This window comes from Pipistrellus kuhlii, unplaced genomic scaffold (assembly GCF_014108245.1).
Source record: "Pipistrellus kuhlii isolate mPipKuh1 unplaced genomic scaffold, mPipKuh1.p scaffold_m20_p_15, whole genome shotgun sequence".
Classification (NCBI taxonomy): domain Eukaryota; kingdom Metazoa; phylum Chordata; class Mammalia; order Chiroptera; family Vespertilionidae; genus Pipistrellus; species Pipistrellus kuhlii.
The window spans coordinates 27,067,621-27,091,856 of record NW_023425460.1 but is presented as its reverse complement, the minus strand read 5'-3'; the positions used below and the strand labels follow the sequence as shown (position 1 = coordinate 27,091,856).

At 37.8% G+C, this 24,236-nt stretch overlaps 1 protein-coding gene across 3 annotated transcripts in view; it reads right to left on the bottom strand.

Annotated features, from left to right (window-relative positions):
* EXOC6 (exocyst complex component 6) overlaps window positions 1-24,236 on the bottom strand; it is a 109,457-nt gene that overhangs the window by 10,353 nt on the left and 74,868 nt on the right. For all 3 annotated transcript variants that reach the window (XM_036438564.2, XM_045581907.1, XM_036438565.2), the window contains 2 exons: window positions 24,023-24,164; window positions 14,489-14,562 (listed from right to left, as the gene is read on the bottom strand). In XM_036438564.2, the coding sequence (XP_036294457.1) occupies window positions 14,489-14,562; window positions 24,023-24,164 (216 nt within the window). The remainder of the gene's footprint in view (window positions 1-14,488; window positions 14,563-24,022; window positions 24,165-24,236) is intronic.

Genomic DNA, 24,236 nt, shown 5'->3' with positions numbered 1-24,236 from the left:
TGAAAAAAGAGTGGTAACCAGACTATACCAAAGCTGATTCACTGAGGCAGGAGTACCTAGAATGAAGCCATGGCTTGCTTTGGGGCCTGATGCTTTCCTGAGAGCTTAGGAACAGATTTCTGGGACAGGCCAATAGTGACAACACTGTGACATCTGGCTACGCAGGTATCCACATGAACTTCAAAATGGGCCATAAACTTGAAGATGCAGCTTAGTTAAGAAACAGCTATTGGTACAGAGCTTCAGCTATGGCTATACACTTTCACTACAGGTTTTAACAGCAAAACACAAAAAGAGAAACCAAATAAAAACAACAAGGGAAGGGCTTATTTTCTTAGGAAGATAAATGCTGCCTTCAGAATCAAGTGCTTGTGACCTAAGCTCTACAATGCTTGCGCGATGTGAATCTGCACTACGGGCAAAAAGAAATCCCTACCTGACCTCTGGGTAACCTGAACAGGAAATGAGGACATTTCTAAGCAAAATAGGCTGTGTCATCCTGCTAAAATAATTGTTTCCATTGACACTGTGCATAAACATCTTACATGAGGCCACCAGAAAAAAACTCAAGCCATAGCATCTCTTCTTTGTCTTTGTTTTTTGGTTAATCCTCACCTGAGGACACTTATCCATTGATTTTTAGAAAGAGTGGAAGGGAGGGGGAGAGATAGAAACATCAGAGACACACTGATTGGTTTCCTCCTACATGCGAGCTGGCCCAGGGATTGAGCCAGCAACCAACGAGGTATGTGTCCTTGATTGGAATTGAACCTGGGACCCTTCAGTCCATAGGCTGATACTCTATCCACTGAGCCAAACTGGTTGGGGCAGCATTTCTTCTTTGTAACACATAAACCAGAGCCTGGCCCAGGACCTTCAACACAATTAAGGTAAAGCTTGTTGATAATTAGGAAAACAAAGAAGGGAGAGAGGATAATAGGTAAGAAAGTTGGAAGCATTCTTTAAGATACAGATTAGTTGAAAATCTTATATAATAAAAGCCCAACAACTGAAATGGTGGAACAACCAGAGACCAGAATGACCATGGCCCCTACCCCTGGCCCAGCCCCACCCCCCAGTAGGGACCCCCACCCTGATCGGGGGCATGGCCAGCCTGCAACCCCCCTGCAGTCCTTACCCCAGCTGGCCCTTCTCTCCAATAGGGAATCTCCACCCTGATCCAGGGGCCCCATCAGGGCAGGCTGGCCGGCTCCCACCCATGCACCAGGCCTCTATCCTATAAATGAAAGGGTAATATGCAAATTGACTCTAATGGCAGAATGACCAGAATGACCACTCGACTAGTCACTATGAGGTGCACTGACCACCTCTCTGCCCCTTTCCATGGTTGGCAGGCTCCAATGCCCAATGGCGAATGGGGAACTGGGGGTAGGTAGTGGGGGACATGGGTGGTGCCAGGCCAAAGCCCTTGCCCAACCAGTCACCCCACACACAGAGGGCAACCCCAAGTGGGGGTGGGGCTGGTGAGCAGGCAGAAAGGCTGATTTCTCAGTTCCTCCCCTCGGCCAGCAGGCTCCAATCACCTGACGGCGAACTGGTGGCCTGTAGACAGCCAGGGAATATGGCCCTAATTACAGGCCAGGCCTAGAGACGGTACCCGGGCACGAATTTCGTGTGCCAGGCCTCTAGTCAATTAATAAAATATTTTTTAAAAGAAATTAAATTCTTATCAATAATTGAGTAATTAAGAGTATTCAATGGTTTTGAACTCAACAAAAGCTACAACTTAAAAATAAGTCACTTTTTTCAGAATAATTAAAAAACATCTGATATTTGGTTATGGTGCTTCAGAATGTTAGAGACTGACACCCTTTGATTGGGGACAATCAAGCTCCTCCAATGTCTCGCCTAATCAATATCCTATGGATATTATTGGTTTTCTAAGTATAGTTCACTTGGACAAAAAATGCTATTTCATGACACCAATACTATATTTATTCACAGGCCCTATTAAATATTTAAATATTTAAACTTCTCATAAACTATTCTCCCAAACCAGAATATCTAATGAGGGGAAGGGGGGAGAAGGAACATTTGTAGTCAATAAAAAATAACTTTAAAAAAATATTTCTTGTAAGCAAATAATAGAAAGTTTGGCAAAAATGCAAATTAATGTTGAGAGGAAGGATAAAGTTACCTGTTGGATAGTGCCAATATTGAGATTATATACAATAATTAATTTCATAAATGTATAATATTTATCAAAGGCCAGATTATCACTATCCTTTATTGCTGACAGGCTATTCTAAAAATTTTACCCTACCACTCTGTGAAAGAAATAGCAAGAATATTGATAATTAAAAACATTTAAGTTTGAGACTGTCTCTCTTTACATTATGCATTGGCTTAAAATTGCCAGTCTCTGGAGACAAAGACTTATTCCTTGGGGAGCACATTTGAAAATTCACCAAAATTAATCACAATAAAAAAAAAATGCTTGTATTATAAATAAGGAATATTCCCTATTTTACTACATGCACACTTACACAAATAATTTCCCCCATAAATCTGCTAAGATTTTTGTCATATAGCTAATGTAAGCACTTCTCTTAAAAATAATTCTGGTTGGTTTATTTCTTTGAACATTATTTTGGCAATATCCAGTAAATTCTACTTCACAACAAAAAGCAGAGAGAAATATAATTGCTCAATATGTAAGTCTAAGGATATTAACTGCAGCATTATTTAGATGTAGAAACACTGGAGACCCCATAATGTCCAAAAAAAAGAGGAGCTGTTTAATAAATTATGGTATATTTATTTTCCATAGGAAGAAATGAAAAATAAAGCAGATTCATATTTATGAATATGAAATTCATGCAATGTTGCATGAAAAATGTAAATTATAGCATAAATGACCCATTTCCTCCCCAAAAGTCAAGACCTCTACATGTGTTCACACAATGTCTGTATATAAATGCACCTTATTGGAAGGTCTGTAGGGAAACACAGAGATGGCTCTGAGAAACTGCTTTGTCTTTACATACATTTTTACATGTTTCTGGCTGATTTTAAACAGTGAACATTCGATGTCAATGTCCCGATTTAATAATATAGTTATGTAATAAATGCCATGGGGGAGCTGAGCAGAGTGTACACAGGACCTCTCAACTATATTTGCAACATCTTGAGAATCTCTAATTTTTATTACTTAAGAATAAAAATACTTAAAAACCAGTGAGCATGTGCTATTTTTATGATTATGGTGTCTGTTTATCTGGTTTTCAAAAAATTCTTTTAGAAGTAATTTTCTAAACTACAAACCAGCTCTAACCTAACCTTTAAAAAAAAAAAAGCCTTCATTTATTCTTTCATTTTCCTGTCTTTATGTAAATTAATTTTCCTGACCAATATCATGTTCTTTCTCTCTGAAGAGCTTCTTTTAACATTTACTGGTGATAAATCCTTCCAGTTTTGTTAGTCTGAGCGTTATGGGTTAAATTGTGCCCCTCCCCCAACCTATTCATATTTTGAAGCCCTAACTCCCAATGTATCTGTATTTGGAGATAGGGCCTCTCTAACCTGTACTCTTAAATGAATCACAAGAATCTATGAATTCCAAATTCATATCAATACCTGAAGGTTATGAGCATAAGTCACATACGTAGTTAAGCACATAAAGTGTAAAGTACCAGAATTATGACACCGGAACAAAAGAGGACAAAAAGGCTAAAGTCATTTAGGTTCAGACTAATCCTTTATAATCTAAGCTCTCCCAAAGGGCAGCATACTTTTCTAATATCTGGACCTTAAGGTAAACTCTGTGAGATGTCTGGTCTTGCTGTATTCAGGAGTAAACCCACATACATCTTCCTTTAATTCTCTGGCACTTCAAATGAATTGAGGATTGTCTAAGGGAAAAATGCTCGCTGGAGGAGCTGTGTGAACAAGCTTGTTGTCCTGCTACTGTATCTAGTCAAGCATTCAGATACTACAACTTTGGCAAATCCCATTAATACTTTAAGAAGTCAAAGACTTTAAGACTTCTAAAGAAAGTTCCTGTGAAATAGTCACTGGGGCAAGTTTAAGCAAGCAGAGTGTGTATACAATATAGTAACAAATATAATGCAAACAAAAGAAGATTTGTTTAATTATAGTGGAAATAATTGTTATTTAAAAGTGTCTTCTTCCTCATCATAAAAGAATAAACTGGACTAGTGGCAAAAGAATTGTATGTTATGATGCCTTAAGATTAGAAACAGAAGGCAGAAATTTCAAAGTCAAGTCTTGGCAGACGCCCAGTCTCCATGGCAAGAATTACGGCCAAACAATTCCTTCACAACATCCAAGGCTTGATCATGTCCCTTTAGGTAGAATCCAAAGTTGTTCATTTTGAGTCAAATACAATCAGGCTCTCCTATCTTTTGATGGTGAAGCACATCTGAACTTCTTTCGTAAACTTTCTCACCATGGGGAAGTATGGTAGAGAAGGATTATCAGACTGTACAAAGGGCGGAAGAAGTAGGAGAAGGGTATAATGAGAGCAAGGAGATGGGTGCCCAGAGTACTTCCCTTATGAAGCAATGCTTCTGGAAGGAACTATGCTTCTCATAGCTCGCCATGATGTAGACCAGGCACGCCAGCCTTGCCATCCTGGTGAAGTATGGTAAGTACAGGCAGAAGGCAGCTACTTAATCAATTAATGACCTCTTCAATGCAAGCTTCACATAATTCACTAATTTTATTTTTATTTCTTAAAATATATTTTTATTGATTTCAGAGAGGAAAGGAGAGGGAGAGAAAGAAACATCAATGATGAGAATCATGGATTGGCTGCCTCTTGCATGTCCCCTCCTGGTGATTGAGCTGACAACCCAGGCCTGTACCCTTGACAGGAATCAAATCTGGTACCCTTCAGTCTGCAGGCTGACACTCTACCCACTGAGCCAAACCAGCTATGGCACAATTCACTAATTTCAGTGATGAAGATTAGATATGCCATGGAAAAGACCTCTTCCAGAAATAAACTGTAAGCATTTTCCCTCAAACATTTCACTAAATCATTAATATATAGTTAAAATAGTTCAGGAAACAGCTTCCCAAGGTTGTATAAAAGTTATTGAAAAGCAGGACTACTCCACTTTGTTTCCTGATTTCCTACACAATAGAGTCTTCCCAACATACCATTTGGATACTTCAGAGAGGAAGAGAAAGGTAGAGAGTATCATTGATTGGTTGCTCCCTGCACGCCTCACGCTGGGGATCAAGCCCACAACCCAGGCATGTGCCCTGATTGGGAATTGAACCATGACCTCCTGGCTCATAGGGTGATGCTCAATCACTGAGCCACACCAACTGGGCTAAAGTTAACTATTTCTAATATTAAAAAATAAACCAGAAACTTCCAAATACATACAAAGAAGCCACTGTGAAATGTGGTGAACCACATGATCAGTAATTAATAGTAATCAATGCTTCTGGAAGGATCTGTAACTTAGACTACCAAAATAATCACCTAACTGTTCTTCCTGATTATAATTTTGTCCCTTTTCAATCTATTCCCCTTAGAGTGGCCAGAACATTTTAAAAATGAAAATCAGAACACGATACTAACCTGCTTAAAACCCTGGAATGCCAAACTCCTTAACAAGGCCCTACATGATTTGGCTGGTACTCTCCAATTTCCTCTGCACCTCTCTGTCCCTAGCTCACTGCACTGCAGCCACGCTATTATCCATTCTCTTCCTGGATAGCACCTCAGGACTTTGACTTGCTCTCCCCTTAGCCAGGTGTGCTATCTCCCCATATCTTCCCATTTCATTCAGATGTCTGCTCACATGTTGCCTCCTTAAAGAGTTTTTCCTTGACAACCCAATCTGACGTGGTCCACCTCACCCCCAGTCACTATCACACTGACCTGCTTTATTTTTCTCATAGGACCAAAAGCTATTTGAAACGATCACTGTTAGTTGTGGATCTCCCTCTAACAAAATGAGACATGACAGCAGGATCTTGGCTATCTTTGCTCACCATTGTATCCCCAGCCCTCAGTGCAGTGCTCAGAGCAGGTGCTCAAATATTGGTCGAGTAAAGGAAGAAATATCTGAAAAGGGGGCAGGTCTTGGTGACCTGGCTTGCCTGACAGCCTTCAGTTTCCCTAGAACAATGGTGGTTAGAGGACCATGGTTACGTTATATATGATGCCTCTGAAATCTTTTTAAAATGTTGGGGCCTCTTCTCAGAAAAATACACACAAGCAAAATTTTGCACAAATCTCTTTAAACCAACCCAAAGTGCCCCCAAGTACAAAGGCATGTAAGAACATTTGTGCAATGCAATGCAATCTATGTTATAACCAATTCTAGTCCACAGAAAGTTGAAGGCTGAGGGGGGATGAGGGGAGAATAAATAAAAAGCTGCAAAATCACTCCTAACAGATTTCTCTATAAAATGTAGAATATAAAAGTGGTCAAATGAGTAATAGCCATGGCTAATGGCTGCTTAGTCTCTTCACATAGCATACTGTATTGAGAAGCCCCAACTTGGAATTATTCATGAAAGAAAATGGCAAATGTGTTGATGGCATGCATGGTAAGAAAACAGATCTGAGCCGAAACCGGTTTGACTCAATGGATAGAGCGTCGGCTTGGGGACTGAAAGGTCCCGGGTTCGATTCCGGTCAAGGGCATGTACCTTGGTTGTGGGCATATCCCCAGTAGGGGGTGTGCAAGAGGCAGCTGATTGATGACTCTCTCTCATCGGTGTTTCTAACTCTCTATCTCTCTCCCTTCCTCTCTGTACAAAATCAATAAAAATATATTAAAAAAAAGAAAAAGAAAACAGATCTGAGAAGTTGCATCTTTAAAAATGGCATAGACTATACTATACTCTTGTTCTAATTGAATGAGATTGTACAGGACCAGGAGATGAAGAGATCAAGTCAAGTTCCAGAAATGGATAAAGTTAAACACACACACACACACACACACACACACACACATTCACTAAAAGGGATTGGCTTAATATCCCTAACAGTCCATGCACTCTCTAGAGGCAAAGAAACTTCCCCGAGTACCATTAATAACAACATGCATGTGTAGGGTCACAAAATGACTTTCAAAATATATTTTTAAGTTATGTCAGATCAAAGAAATGATGGCAGAAAAAAAGAATAGATTCAGGTGTAAGAGTCCTCCCTTGCCTGGTCAGCTAAGAGACCAACTGAACAAAGTCACTTTTGTTCACCTTCCCTTCTCTTTTAGTATCTGCAAGCACATAGGCTAAGTTAAAGTACAAAATAAACCACCTGGGGGGGTGGGGGGGAAGTCTGCAGGTTCTAAAGGACTTAGAACTTTCTCATCACATTTTTAGTACCACTAATAGTAAGAGCCACTATTGTCTTTGTGGAAGTTTGGCTTTGTTTTAGGGTTCTTATTAATATTTTAGTATTAGATATTTTTTTTTTGTCTTAAGGTGTAATTATCTTGGAAAAAGTCACTTCAACAGTATGTTCTTTTTAATAGTAGGAGACCTTTCTACAACCCAGAGAAAACAGAACTTACTTTGATTATTTTACCAAAATATCTCTCCTTCAAACTTTTCCATCTCATTTACAGTGTATTAGTAAGGTGGCGGGAGGTGCAGTGGGGGAGAAGGGGAGTAGCGAATATATTCTTTCTTTCTCTCGAAGTATGCACACTGTGGCTCAGTAACAATAGCCTTGATGATTCACTAAGGAATCTAACAACTGTTAGGATTTGAACTCCACATAAGCTGGTATTTTAATTTCCCCACTTAAGTCTTTTCATTCTTCACAAGCAATCCTGTGTTACTGTTTCGTGCTTCTGAGAAACAAGTTATTCTGTATGACTGACTGCCCGGTTCCCTGCAACTAAGCAGCATTAATCTTCTGGTAATTATCATCTTTCACACCATCATCTAAAAAAGGAAGTTCCACAATTTTTTTTTGAAAACTTAACTACTACTTTTCATCATTTTTGTATTATTTGCATTTTAATATTTAAATTACACAGATCTACTGAAAGGCTTATCTATTTGCTGCCATAGGGCTCTGTTTTATCCGGTCCAGCCCTAGGAATCCACACTAATGTATGCAACAGTGGTCCAGGTACCTTGGTGTTTTCAAACTGTGTACTATATAACTGCTTTGCAGGATAGCCAGGCTTTTCATTTGTGAAAAGTATTTAGTAATCAAAGAGGTTTTTGGAGAAAGAGATACACCTTTACTCTAGGATTTCTCAGAGCCTTTAATGTGCTGATGAAATTGTAAACTTATAAGAGAGGGCCACAATATGCAGGATTTCCTAAACTTATTTGACCAGTTTACTTTCTTCATGACTCACTATTTTAAACAACAGGAAATGCTGCTTGAAGTTCTGCTTTTATATTCAGTCATTGTTGATCACTTAAAATGTATATTGCTTTTGTCTAAATTCCTAAAATCTCCCTATCCAAATATTTATTTATTGATAGAATATGAATTGGTTTTGGAGCAATGACAACATTTTTTAGAAATAACTTATAACACTATTTTAGTATCCATAATGGTGAACAGGATAAATAAATAAATAAAAATTACATTTGTTATACTTTTTTACTTGAGAAGGCAGAGAAATGTATCATGTATTTTTAGAAATACTTTCATAAAAAATAATTGAAATAGAAAAAAAATTACTGCCTTTAAAGAATGTTTGTTTATATGGAACATTACTTAAGTAGAATATGTCAATATTTAATCAGGTAATGCAAAACCAAACAAAACACAAACAACAGAAAAATAAACCCACAACAAAACACTTTTTAGTATAGCTAAAAAATCTGCAGGGTGGGGGAGGGGAAAAGGCCTGCAGGGGAGGGCAGCTGGGGAGGACCAGGTCAGCAGGGGAGGGCAGTTGGGGGGGGGGGGGGAACTAGGCCTGCAGGAGAGGGCAGTTGGGGGTCCAGGCCTGCAGTAGAAGGAGTTGGGGGGATAGAAGGGGGAAACAAGGCCTGCAGGGGAAAACAGTTGGGAGGACCAGGCCTGCAGGGGAGGACAGTTGGGAACCAGCAGTCCTGGATTGTGAGAGGGATGTTCGACTGCCCATGAGATCAGGCCTAAACGGATGGTCAGACATCCCTCAAGGGGCCCCAGATTGGAGAGAGTATAGGCTGGGCTGAGAGAATTTCATGCACCGGGCCTCTAGTACTTTAATAAAACATTTATTTGAAAAATTTTATGAGATACAGATATATTTTGCAAAATTCAAATTCTCAAATTGTCTACACATGGTTCAGAGGAATGATCATTCCTTTTTTCCCTAGTTTGCCTAAAAATCAAATACCTGAAAACAGTACCTAATCCTGGATGGGGAAAGGAGAATTATAAGAAGTTTTTATAACTTAGTATTTTAATAGAAAAAAGAAAATGGTATACTTGACTCATATCTAGTCTAGTTAGAACCACTTATGAGTATATCTTTCAAATATTCCCAGATTCTTAAAAGGCACTTTTAGGTATCTGAGCCCTCACTAGCCTTGTAATTCTCTCATGTGCTCTCCAGTGTGTGTCCATTTCATGCAATACTTGAGACACAGTCTTAGACCCAAAGTGCAGTGGTCTAACCCAAATACCACACGTTCATTAATGCAATCTAAGAAGCCCCAGCACAATGTTGGTGCATTCAGAGGTTAACTAAAACTACTAGATCTTTTCCATATTATGAATCAGACTTTCTCCAGGCTGTCTTTTTTTTAACTTAATTTTAAAAAGTTAAATACAGCACTTAATATATCTCTTGCTAAATTTTACTTTGTTAGCTTTGGCTTATTACTCAAGCGTACTGAGGGCATTTTGATTCTTCTATCATCTTAGGTAACTCTCCTAGCTTTATGTAATCTATGCATAGAAATAATATTTCTTCTATATATTTATCCAAGTCACTATTTTAAAAATTTGTTGATCCCAAACTGTCAAAGATAGACATCTAGAGGAGGCTGCCAGAGTCTTGACTTGAAGCAACATTTCACAAAGTAAGTTTCATGTAATACAACCCAAAATGAGTGAGGGAAGAGTTAAGTATGGGAAATGCTGGGTTACTGCAAAATTTCTCACCTTTTACAATTCGAATGTACATGGTAAGTCTCTAAGAAACAATCAGAGTTTCTTAAACATAGCTGATTTAAAACCTTTTTGAAAAAAGAAATATTTTCTCATCTTGAGAAATCAGTATTCCTAGAAAAAACACTTTATGAAACACTGCTCAAGGGTGATAACAGTACATTAACCAACATTCTCTGGGTAAGATATTGTTTTATTAGCTTCAATCCCACCTGCATTATCAACCAACCTATCTAAGCTTTTTCATACTGCCTAAATGATAATCAAGATAGTATCAAATGCAGCAATGATATATTACCAGTCTAACTTATCACAAAGTGAAATAGGACCAGGTAAAGAGGATTTAGTATTAAGATTAGTGAGCCATGGGTGCTCAATTTACTGTGAGAATTATGCTCAATAAGAAGCTATGAAGGCAAGAGATATATTTTAAAAATTCCTGTTAAACTGGCAACATCTTAAAAGTTTTGGTGGAAAATTAATCTCAGTTATATAGGACACCTCATTTTCTAGTTATATTTAGTGAAATCTTTCTATGTATTAAAATGAGTTATTAAAATTATCACTAAGTACTATATATTAGAGTCTTATAATAAAAATTATTTTAAAATGTTAAGGTTCTCATACACTGTCAAAAGAAGTTTACATATTCATTTGCAATTTATTTGAAAGATTGTAGTTAACAAAATAGATGCTCTTTGTTAAAACCAGACACGCATAAGTATATCAAAGTCCTTTATCACTTAGTGACTTAATTTCAGAACTGGGTGTACAAGGATGATAGGTTTTACTTAGAAAAAAATTTACGTTTACTAATCATGTTCAAGCAGCACACTGAAAATTGACTGAGGCAGTATATTCACATACAGCAGTATCAGTACTGTGAATCCTCCCCATTGTCTTTTGGGCCAGTGGGCCTTAAGATATTGTTGAGATAACTGGCTTCCATTAGCAAGCATATGATTGGCAGGATGATAAAGTCTTTTCCCTCACAGGTCAGCTATTTCCTTTTCTTGAGAAGAGGGCAATTCTGATGATCCATCTTTTAGCTACAGTCTCTCATTGAGTCCCAATTCTCTTGCCTTCAGCTTTGATATGGTTCTAACTTTCCTCTTGTATCAGCTCATACTTGTCATCAACTCCTCTATGCAGAACAGCAAATATCAGGAGTTTGACCTCAGGGCAAAGTCCGGGTGGGCAGGTAAAATTTGACCACTGGACCTACTTCCTAATCTTTCATACCCAGCAATTCACGAAGCAGTATCAAATTCAAACCAAAAAACAGAAGCATGACCCCTTATAAGTACTATGAAAAGGGTTCTTTTGCCTTTCTAAGTATACTTGAAAAGAACTGTCAGCTACCCTATTAAGACAGAAATGGATCACAGACTAGGAAAAAAAAAAAAAGGAAAAGTGTAGAAACTCAACTGAAATGTAAATAAAAGTGTTAACACCCTCTTTATGTTTGGTGATAAGCTACTTCATATAAAAGTGTTAAAATAATATGCTATAAAATATCTTTATGAAGTCAGGACTGTAACACTATTGAAACTTGAAGACATCCTTAGTTAAATAATCACTGACATTTGATACAAAAGCTTGTATCCCCTCATATTAATTAGACTTTAGTTTTCAAGACTAATTTTATTTTTGGCCAATTCCCATACTTGACATTTCACCACTTAACTGTTTATAAATTAATTTGAAAAACAAATATAAGTGAAACATAACTTTCCTTATCAAATTATTAAATCCAGACCTCTGAAGTACTGTCACAGTGGTCTAGCACCTAAAGACAAGACCTAACTGCATCCTCTTGTTTTAGAATACAAAAGAATAAGAACAGAGTATGATTACATTTTAACATTAATAGGCAGGGGAAATAATTTAAGCCCCTTTTAAATATAGAAAAATCAACACATAAAAAATTAGCTCATCAGAATTTTTTATCACTAGTCACTTCCACTGCATATTAACTACCAGTTATAATTACTAATATAAAATTGTGTTTATATTAGTTATTTCTATATAAATCTTTTTTAAAAGTTCTACATGTGTCACAATAGACTTCAGAATTCTAAATGTTTCGTAATAGATTTTTTAATTCACTTCAAAGTCTTTTAAAGAAATTACATTGATGAGGAAAAGTCAACCAAGACTTAATGCCTCTAAGTGCACATACTTGAAGAGTAAAATCAGCCAAAAAGATTGGAGATGTTTATTAATATTTATAAGTATGCCTTAATAATAATTCCCTAGGGAGCTATATGCTTGCAAAGAGGTTTTGCTGTCAAGTGATGATTGTCTTTGAAGGAAAAAAGTACCTGGGATCAGAGTTTTAATCTGCATAAAACCAACCACTTATCTGGACAAATCAAGGAACAGAAGTTTTACCAACTAGTTCAATAAATTTGTGTTCCTATTCACAATCTTACGGTGAGATTATAAACTATTTAACTCCATACAAATTCACATAAAACTGAGAAAATGTCGCAAAATAAATGTCAAGTTTCTGTAAACAGATTATTTGTATGTAATGGGAGCTATCTCCAAATCACATACTCTGCATTGGGGGACATTGCATGTTCTTGCAATAGGGAAGCATACCCCAGTAAGTGTCCACAACCTAACCGGGAAATGAGCATACAGCCAAGCCTATTTCCTATGTTAGATCATCAGCTTGTTCAGAGCAATAGGACTATAACAGAGAGAACTCCTTCTACCGAAAATGGACCTAGCGTCAATGGAAAGAACATATTCTGGTAACTGGTGTGGAAATTCAGAATTCGCCTTCTTCATTTTCTACTATCTTCCCCTATTGGTAAGGCTAATCACATACAGAGCTAGGTCATCCACAGTACTCTTTGTTTGGCATAATACGTAAGCACTGATTGCAAACAGAAATAAATACAAATATATTTTATATGTTCAGGCTTTACAAAAACAATAGAGAGACAGAAATTGCTTTTTCACTTTCCTTCTAAACCTAACTGAAGCTATACCATTTATTTCTATGTGACTCATTCACTGTCTTATATGTATTCCTAACAGTTCGTGGGTGTTTTGCTTCTCCAAAGGATTTTAAAGATCCATAAGAATGAAACTGTGTCTTATATTACCACTGTATCTATTTCAACCACATCTCCCCTCTCCAAATAACCAGTACATAATAGTTCATAAATACTTATTGAACACCGGCTTGGAATTAGAGCAAAAACAGCTCCACTCTTAAACACTTCCTTAAATCAGGGCTCTTAACTGCTCAAACTGGCCCTGCTCTACACATCACTGGGGTAGCACCTATTTCTGCCAGTGGTGGAGCCCCATCTCGTCATCTCCATTCCCCGAAGGGGAAGGGACCATGAACAGACCCAGAGCACAGTGCCTTTATTTTACTGCCTCTCCGCTTGGTTCTTCTTGCCAAGGGCAGCAGTCGCGCTGCTGTCAATTCTCCTGAGCCCTCTCACTTAGATCCACCCTCCTCCACACTCTTGTGTCTCCCAGCTTTATTAAGCTCCTTAATCCTAGGATTAAGAAAGAAAAAGAAAAGGGAAGGGGAAGAAAGAAGAAGAAAGGAATAAGAAAAAAAAATGGGGGGTGGGGGAGGAAAAAAAAGAGTAACAGGGAGAAAATAAAGAAAACGACAATAGAGTAGAGGTGTTCAAGAGTAGTAAAATGAATAGATCTAAAAATTATCATATTTGTTACTACACTAGAAAAGAATTATATAAATATATAATTATCTCTTTGATTTTAACCTTCTTTCTGGAGGCATACAGGAAAATTTATGAAAATAGCATTCGTTACCACTGACAAGATTTTCAGCAAGAGAATTACATTATTAAAAAATTTAATAATTTACCTTTAACTTGGGTCCTGACACTAATGTTCTACACACCAATTTTTTTTTAATATATTTTATTGAGTTTTTACAGAGCGGAAGGGAGAGAGATAGAGAGGTAGAAACGTCAATGAGAGAGAATCATCGACCAGCTGTCTCTTGCACGCCCCCCACCGGGGATGTGCCCGCAACCAATGTACATGCCCTTGGCCGGAATCGAACCCGGGACCTTTCAGTCCGCAGACCGACGCTCTACCCCTGAGCCAAACCGGCTTTGGCTCTACACACCAATTTTCACGTGATCATGACATAATTAAGAAATAACTTAAAATCCAAGTGTCATTCAATCAAAATATAAAACTATTCTTTAGTCATGTGTTTAGCAATTATTATGTTACCCAAAGAGAATTCTCCGTGGAGTTGAGACACTGAATAAAATCTGGGCCAAATACATAGTTATCAAAGAAGCAGTTTTGTAAAGACAGGTTGTTTCAAGACAAACAAGCATTCCTATAGCATTAAAAAAGGGAAAAAAGGCAATAAATGAGAAGGACATTATTACATCTTACTTGTCTGAGGTCAATGAATGCTAGCTGCAGGGTATCCCCCTGGAATCCTGGCACCGGCTCAGAGTTGGCAAACACTATTTAAAAAATAAAAGAAGAAGAAAAACAAGATTGCAAAATATACAAGAGTTTTTGACCACTAAATTAATTTCTACTCATTATAAATGTATTATAATATTTACACATAGCCATTTCAAATGAAGACTATTTATAACCTTCAATTTCCACTACTGAGAGCACTCGCCACACCCATTACCACAAATATTTTAATAATTTTAAACTTCTAATCTGCCATTTAATCACTCTAATCCTTAATTACAATAAATTTAGAAGGGTTATTCTACATGAAGTTCAAGGTGGTAATATCCTTCAATCAAGAGAAGTTTTCTGACTCTTTTTGGCCTTAGGTGAACGATTATAGAAGCATTTTAAAACTATACCAATTCCACGGCTGTCAGCATATTTCAAACATCTGCTTTGTTACAGAATATGCTCCATAAAATCCTACCTCTAACTAACAGCAATAACAGGCAAACATGCAAGAAGTCAGCTTTACATGTAGACAGACAACAGGTAAAATGTTCTAAGGAGCAAAATGGGGATGATGCAGGAATGTTTGTTCTGATCTTTTAATATGTTTTCCATAAAGGCATCATACCTTTTTAAGAATTAAAAGATATTAACAAAAGATTGCAACTATATTTCAAAAAAAATTTTAACCTTTTTTTTGTACTAAGAAAACTGTAATACAGTAGCTTACTTAGTTAAGCTGAAGACAAGCTCAATGCTAATAATTTTGAAGACAAAAGACTTGGCTCATAAGAAAGACCCTATAGTTTTATACTCAAGCTTCTCTGATAAGAATAAAACTGCTTGCAACCATTCTCCCTACCCATTAATATCTGGTTGCAAGAGAACATTATAGATTTTCCATTTGTGAATTTATCTCACCCAGTGTTTTAGAAATTACTTAAAATTTCAACCTCTATCGTTTTTGGAACAAAAATAAATCAACAATTAAAAATAATTGCTATTTATAAAAGCCTGTTTGACCATTAGCTATGATGAGCACTGACCATCAGGGAGCAAACACTCAATGCACAGGCATGGAAACATGGAAGAGACTGATGAATCTCAGAGAGAAGGGGAGAGAGAGGAGAATGGGAAGAGTTTAACCAAAGATCTTATATGCATACTAGAGGCCCCATGCACCAGTGGGGTCCCTCGGCCTGGCCTGCAGGGATTGGGTTGAAACCAGCAGTCTGACATCCCCCAAGGGGTCCCGTATTGCAAGAAGGTGCGGGCCAGGCCGAGGGACCCCACTGGTACATGAATCTGTGCACCAGGCTTCTAGTAAATATATTAAAGCCTAACATAGCTCCATTTGTCTGGTATTTTTAAGGCATGAAGAATTCAAAATGTTTTTGTTGCTATTGATTTTAAGATAATAATAATTTTTCATTTAAGCATCAAAACTCTTTTTAATCTTAAGCATATTTTATAAAATTTTAATCTATAACACAATACTTCCCTTTTTAAAATCTAATTATCTAGATCACAATTAAAAATAAAATTTTAATCTATAACACAATACTTCCCTTGATAAAATCTAATTATCTAGATCACCATTAAAAATATTTTTATATAGATGAACAAAAAGATTGATACAGAGGCAGAGAAGCATCATACAGACTGTCAAATTACAGCAGGAAGGCTGGGGAGGGGAGAAGGAGGTAACAGATCAACCAAAGGACTTGTATGCATGCATATAAGTATAACCAATGAATGCAAGACACTGGGGGGGGGGGAGGCATGTATGGGAGTGGGGTGGGAGATATAGATACATGTAATACCTTAATCAATAAAAAAGTTAAAAAATATTTTTATATATTCAAATATCAAATCATCCTGAAACTAATATAATGTATGTCAAGTATATCTCAGTTAAAAAAACACCTATAGGGACTTGGCCAAGTGACTCCGTTAATTGGAGCCTAGTCCTGTATACCAGAAGGTTTCGGGTTTGATCCCCAGCCAGGGTACAACTGATTGATGTTTCTCTCTGAATCAATGTCTCTCTCCCTTTCTCTCTTTCTCTCTCTTTCTCTCTCTCTCTTTCTCTCTCTCTCATTAAAGGAATCATATCCTCTAGCAAGGATTAAAACCCCCACACACATATAGAAAGTTAAAAAGAAAAGAAAAAGGACACTTTTTATTCTATAGAATACATTCCCAGCATTGCTATGGTATTAAGAACTGTTTTCTATTACATTAAAGCAACTCAGAATGTTGTGCTGAGTTGTGTCTGGATTTTATAATTTCTCTTCCTTTTCTCTTGCAGTTTTAACATAAATTCTTACTCCTTTTCTCTTATTCATCTCTTATTAATATGCTGCTTTTAATATTTTTGAGCTGTTGTCTAAAGTAAGAGCAAATACAGTCTGGGCAAGGACCCCTCCCACAAGTAAGGTGATGGGTTTTATATATGTCTTTTAGGATACAATATGTACCTTTTGAGTGTAAGTAACCTTTTGATTACTCAGAGGTACATCATTTCCCTTCCTCCTCCCCCCCCACCCCCATCATAACTTCATGGTTCTCTGCTAGGTTCTAAGTAGTCATGCTCATTAGATAAGTGACTGCACTCACCTTTCTCAGGCCCCCTATTTCCAGAAAATTAAGATTTATTGAGCAAATCTAGCCACACTTTTAACTATTTATATAGTTTACTCACACCACTGTTTTTTTCATACAATGAAAAGTGGCATAATTTCATACTGTGATAATCCTATTATCCCCTACCATGTCTCAGATAACTGAGTTGCCTTTCTCTAGTACCATCAAATTTTAATGAAAAACAAAACAAGAAAATAAGCAAAGTTATAACAGCCTATTAAAAGTAAAGGTGTTTTTTTAATTAAAAAAAAAAAAAACCCTTTCTAAATACCATTCAGCATATATTGGCTTTTCTGGCCACACACATAGGCTACTATTTCCAAATAATATCTATATATATAAAAGCCTAAGCGACTGAATGACCAGAATGACCAGAAAGGCTGGAATGGCCAGAATGACTGGAACTGTAGGAACGACTGGTCGCTATGAGGTGGGCTGACCATCAGGGGTCAGACGCTCAATTCAGGAGCTGCCCCCTGGTGGTCAATGTGCTCCCACAGTGGGAGCATCACTCAGCTGACAGACCTGACCTGACGGCCCACCAGCCCCGTGGCAGCCACTTCCTCAATAGTCCTGCAGGTCCAATCGCCAGAGAATGGACCAGGCACCGATGGACCAGCGCCGCCAGCACAATCCTGACAGCGTTGCCGGCCTCCTGGAAGTCAGCCTCACACCTCGCAGAAGAAAGGATATAAAAGCGGCTGCCAAGTGGCTCTCAACAAGTGGCGTGAATATCAGTGGGACAGATCTGCATCTTGGGTCGGCAATGGTGTCCCAAAACTCACTGGGAGGTCTGATCGCATCCTGGCACACCCACCCCCAGCCACTCAGGACCCTACCCATGCACAAATTCATGCACTGGGCGTCTAGTTTAACTATGAATCCCTAGTGGTTTCCAATCAAGACTGTAAGTGTTATCTCAGCCTCTACTCTCACCACATATACATACATATACATTCACACAAAAATAAGGACTTCCTATAATGCAGGGAGACTTACTTTATCTAGCAGGTATAAAAACCAGCTTAATTTCAATTATATTTGCAATTATTATGTACTTATTCTCCCCAAATTTTTCTATACTGAAAATAATCTGTCATTTTTCTCCTCCCTCAGTTCCTGTTCAAGATACTATAGTTTAAGCCCCATGGCTTGGCATTAAATCAAAGAGCTTAGTATCCAAATTATAAATACCATAAATTTATATAGCACTTTAAGTTTACAAAGAACTTTCTCACTCACAGTCTGCTTTGATCATCACGATTACTTATTTTAGTGAACAGGGCATAAGCTCTTGCAGCTAGAAGAGACATCCCCTTTGAAATACCTCCCTCAGTTACCTTGGCTAGATGATAGCTTTTAGGCTTTCTCTCTGTCTCTTTTTAGAATGGGAGGCTACGAAGAAGTCTGATAATCATGTGGCACAGAGGACATATGCTATTCAATTTATCAACAGTTTCATATATTTTCCTTTTCAATGCAGGCAATCAATCTTGTTGCTTCTACCCTTAAAAATGTCTTGAGTCTGAATCTGTGTCTACCTTATCCAAACTATCCTCATTTTTTGCTTGGATTACTAAAACATACTTTGATCTTGTCTCTCTTTTCTTGTGTGCCATCTCTCCATCCACTTTTCCTAGTATGACTTATGTAAGATGTAAACGTGATTTGTGCCATGTCAGAGCTTAACATCTTTCAGTGTTTCCCCATCATCTTCACAATAAAACAAGACAGTGAAGATCCTTTATACTCTGGCCTTTACTGATCCCCCAGCCTCATCTTTTACCACTGCCCTAAGGGCACCTTAAACTCCATACCAAACTACCTGCATTTCCTTACATAGGCCACAGTCTCTTTCCACACTGCCTTCAATACTTCTGCTTCTTTTCCATGGAACAACTTCTACTTATTCTTCCATTCAAGCATCATATTCAAGGAAGACTTCCAGTACCCTGCAGGCTGGGTTAGATCCATCCACTGCGCCTTCACTGTAACTTCCTGTGCAGTGCCTAACCACACCACCCATTCTGCCATTCCTCAAACTGTGTAAATACTTATCCTGGCATGAAAATATAAAATTTTCTCAAAAAATTATCCTAGGCAGAAAATTATCTTTACTGTTAGCTAAAGAATGTGTATTATTTGGAAAATATCTACACAAGGTGGGAAGAATTGTCAGGGGTGGGGAAGGGAAAGAAAGAGTGTCCATGAAGTAAAAAAAAGATTGACAAAGGATGGAAAGGGAGGGTGAGATGGCTAGGTTAAAGTCTTAAGACTTCTTGTGGACAACAAGGCAGGAGCATATAAAACGGAATAATTTTGTAACTAAATAAATTACTGAATATAAATACAAATAGTCTATTTAACAGATTTCTGATCATTCTTTCTTGCTACATCTTAAGACTTAAAGCAGCTAGTTAGAACTCAGATTTTGGCTAGGCAAGAAAAGTATCTTATGTTTACGGGATGTGTCAGTACAATGGGTGACTAAGAGCACCATCTAGTGGTCTTTCTGGTGATGAAGAACTTATGCTGGGAATTAAGCAAGGGTCTTTGAGTTAGAACTCTTAGCTCTTAGACTTACATTCTGTTACATGTGTTGGCAGCAGTGGGATGCAAGACCCTTGGACCAACTGCCCCTCTATATTCATCACCCTACTTTCATATAAAGTCATATCTAGTCCTCTCCTTTCTTGGAGATAAACATGGGCAAAGTAGCCTCAATGCCATTAAATTCAGATAGTCAAAAAGTCTAATAAGTAAGCAGCCAACTTACTTAAAAAAAAAGAAGAAAAAAAAAAGAAGACATTTAGGCCCTAGCTGGTTTGGCTCAGTGGATAGAGCATCGGCCTGTGGACTGAGGGTCAAGGGCACATGCCTGGGTTGTGGGCTCGATGGCCAATAGGGGGCATTCAGTAGGCAGCCAATCAATGATTCTCTCTGATCATTGATGTTTCTAACTCTTTTCCCCTTTCCCTTCTTCTCTGAAATCAATAAAATTCTAATCCTATATAATAAAAGGCTAATATACAAATTAACCAAATGGTGGAGCAATGGGTCACTGTGACGTGAGCTCCCCCTGGTGGTCAGTGCGCTCCAACAGGGGGAGCACCCCGCTCAGCCAAGAAGCCGGGCTCATGCTGGCGAGTGCAGCAGCTGAGGCAGGAAGCCACGGCAGCGCTAAAGATGTTCAACCAAAGGCTTAGGCCATCCCATAAGGAGTGGGCCTAAGCCATCGGTCAGACAGCCCCCAAGGGGTCCTAGACTGTGAGAGGGGGCAGGCCGAGCTGAAGAACACCCTCCCCCCCAAGTGCACAAATTTCATGCATTGGGCCTCTAGTAATAATAATAAAGAGACATTTAGGCCAGGCCAGGTAGCTCAGTTGGTCAGAGCACCGTCCTGATACATCAAGGTTGTGGATTTGAATTCCAGTCATGGCACGTACTAGAAACAATCAATGAATGCATAAATAAGTAGAGCAACAAGTCAATTGCTCTCTCTCAAAGCAATTTTTAGAAGGCATTTAAATTTCTTCTTATGTCATTCACATGACTTTTCCTGAATCCTTTTATTTTGGGATATGAATTTTTTTAAGGCTAGAGCTAGAGTTCCAGTGGCTATTGTCACACACAAAAAATCTATAAACAGACTTCATTTTTTTTTTTTTTTGAGGTGAGTTAAGTCTTTATCCAAAATGAATAAAGACCAAGGCCTTCACACCTATAGATTCCTCAGTTCCTCAATAACTCACCACTGAAACAAGTGCCTGTACTCTTTAATCTGGAGCTCTTCTAACGCTCACAGATGTAAGATATTAAACTCCTAGGAGCTGATTACACACTTAGGTATTTCTGTAGGATGCATGAAAAAGTACATTCTAGACTTATTCTGGATACTTCAAATCTTTCTGATTCCTGATGCTTTGAAAATATTTTGTACTTTATTAATGATGGGCAGCACCTCTGAGATACCTTTATAAAGACTTAAGATGACGTTTTGATCTTTTCTTCTATACCAGGGGGGACTGTCTGGCCCTCGGACTAACTAAGGCCTGCAAATTCATTTGGTCTGGCCTTGCCAAGGCATTAGGGGTGAGTTAGTTAAATGTTTGACCAAATATAGCAGGCTAATTTTAAGTTGATAATTTTGTATGGCCCCAGAATGATGTTATAAATATCCAAATGGCCCTTGGCAGAATAAAGGTTCCCCACCCTTGCTCTATACAGTTGCATTTGTAAGGAAGGTACCTATAATGTGGCCCAATACATAACAGGTGTTTAATAAATATAAAACAAAACACCTACACAGATTTAGAGCATTATCTTCATGCCAACCTTTGCAAATGTTCCTCCATCTAGGAAGTGATTTCTTTCGAACTTACACAAATCTGTAATAGGATCAAACTTTCAGAGTATTTGGAACACATACTTGTAATTCCAAAGTCTATGTTCCTTGATGACTTCCTGATTTCTCCAACCACATAATCATAATATTATCATGTTTGTGGTCAAGTTAACCACAAGTATTCATTCATTCATCCATAGGATCTACCTAATATTTTCAAACTATACAACTTTTTATCTAAATGAGATCTGTTACGTATACTTTCTCACAGTACCATACACTTTTCTTTTATAGACTTCACAATTTACCATTATATTTATTATTGCAATTATTTAATGACTGCCTCCCCACTGGGCATAAGCCCCAAGAGGGTTAGGACCCTGAACAGCAAAGGTCCTAAGCACCAAGCACATAGTATATTTGAAGGAATTCATTAATGTATGACTCCACACTCTCCTATGCCTTAAATTTTGCTGCACCTGAACCTTAGAACAAAGATATATCTTGAAAATTACCAATTCCAACTACAATATTTCAAGGAAAAATTGAGGCCTCTAGATTGTTGAATAGTTTATCCAAAGCCACTTGCCCCTAATATAGGCAGGGCCAGGACTAAAACCATGGTCTCAACTTCCTGACATGTGCTCAGACTGTGTTAAGACTGATTTGAAAGCACTTTAAAGAAAAATTCTATATAATTTCATATAATTGTACATTCCCGAACTCAGACATTTTATCAAGTTTGACTTAGTATGGATTAAAAAAATAACAATTAAAAAAGATACAAAGAAAAATGACAACTTTAGCCTAGATATGCTATTTGTTTCTACCTGTGGAGTGACATTCTGAGGCCTGAAAAATATATGTACAATGTTTCTACAAAGTAAGAGGATAGAAAGATAAATATTCTGTTTTCTGATCAAGCCAAAAACAAGAAAATATAACTCAATAAAGGTCATTATTTTTTAAAAATATATTTTTATTGATATCAGAGAGATCTAGAAACATTAATAGATTAGAGAGAATCATTGATCAGCTGCCTCCTGCATGCCCCCTACTGGGGATTGAGCCTGCAACCCATGTACCTTTGATTGGAATCGAACCCAAGATCCTTCAGTCTGCAAGCCGGCGCTCTATCCACTGAGCCAAACAGGCTAGGTAGGCAAGGTCATTTTTGATGCTTATATTTCATATTCACCTCCTATTGCTTAAATTCTTTGATTTAAACCTTTCTGAAATTGCTCAGGATCTTGGTGGTTCATGGGCTCCAATTCCTGATCCCTATGCTATCTGACTTCCTTGAACTCTGGATCTCTTGCTAGCGTAAAACAGACTAGTAGGATTTTATGTTAATCCCAAGAACCAATCACAGACTTTTAAGTAATAGTTTCTAAGCCTCCTGAAAAGAAAGTAATTACTATGAATCAATATGGATTTATGAAATAGAGTAGTATAATTTTCTTCTTTGAAAGACTAATTATACTGGAATATGAGGAAATTCAATGGTCATTATCCCTATCTGCCAGGAAGGTATCTGACAAAGTTGCTCATAACTAAGCAAAACTATTAGTTATATTCAATTAGGGGATTAATAACTGACTGACAAAATCTTTTTTTAATATATTTTTTATTGATTTTGTACAGAGAGGAAGGGAGAGAGATAGAGAGTTGAAACATCGATGAGAGAGAATCATCGATCAGCTGCCTCCTGCACACCCCCTACTGGGGATGTGCCCACAACCAAGGTACATGCCCTTGACCGGAATCGAACCTGGGACCCCTCAGTCCCCAAGCCGACGCTCTATCCACTGAGCCAAACCGGTCTTGGCTGACTGACAAAATCTTAAGAAACCCATAAACTTCTGAATAATGGATCTAAGTCAATACGAATATAATGTGGTTCTCACACGTCATTGTCATCAGAATCACATATGAAGGTGGGCCTACTCAAAGACAAATTGCTTGGGTCCTGAGCCCCAAATTCCCAGTTCAAAAGGTGGGGCCCAGGATTTGCTTTTTTTTCTTTCTTTTTTTAATATGTTTTTATTGATTTTTAGAGAGAGAGGAAAGGAAAGGGATAGCAAGATAGAAACATCAACAATGAGAGACATTGATTGGCTGCCTTGTATATGGCCCCTACTGGGCATCCAGCCTGCAACCTAGGCAGTGCCTTGACTGGAAATCAAACAGGTGTTGGTTCCTGGGTTGATGCTCAGCCACTGAACCACACTGGCCATGTGAGAATTTGCTTTCCTAACAAGTTCCCAGATGATGCTGATGCTGCTCCTGGGGCCGTGTTTTGAGGGCCACTCAGGTTCGTGATAATGACCTTAAAGATGTAAAAAGCATGAGCACAAATCTGCAGATTATATTGTGATATAAAAAGATCTCAATTGGCCAGTTATGGGACAAATCTTAAAATAAAATTTAATAAGGATAATCTTAAAATCCTAAAACAAAAAGCAATATACAAGTATAGGATAAGAAAAACAGAGTTTAACCAACAAGGTACTTACATTCACATTGTATGACATCTAAGTTAAATTGCTGAATGGCTCCCATGCTTATCTGTTTTAACTCACTATCCAGTAGCATCTGCATTAAGGATGTTGACAGATGCTGGCAGGCTGACATGCAAGCGGTCTGGGCAACTTTCCCCTGTTTAAAACAAATATCCAAACCAAAAAATAAGCAAACAAAGAAACAAACAAAAATATCACATAAAGTATC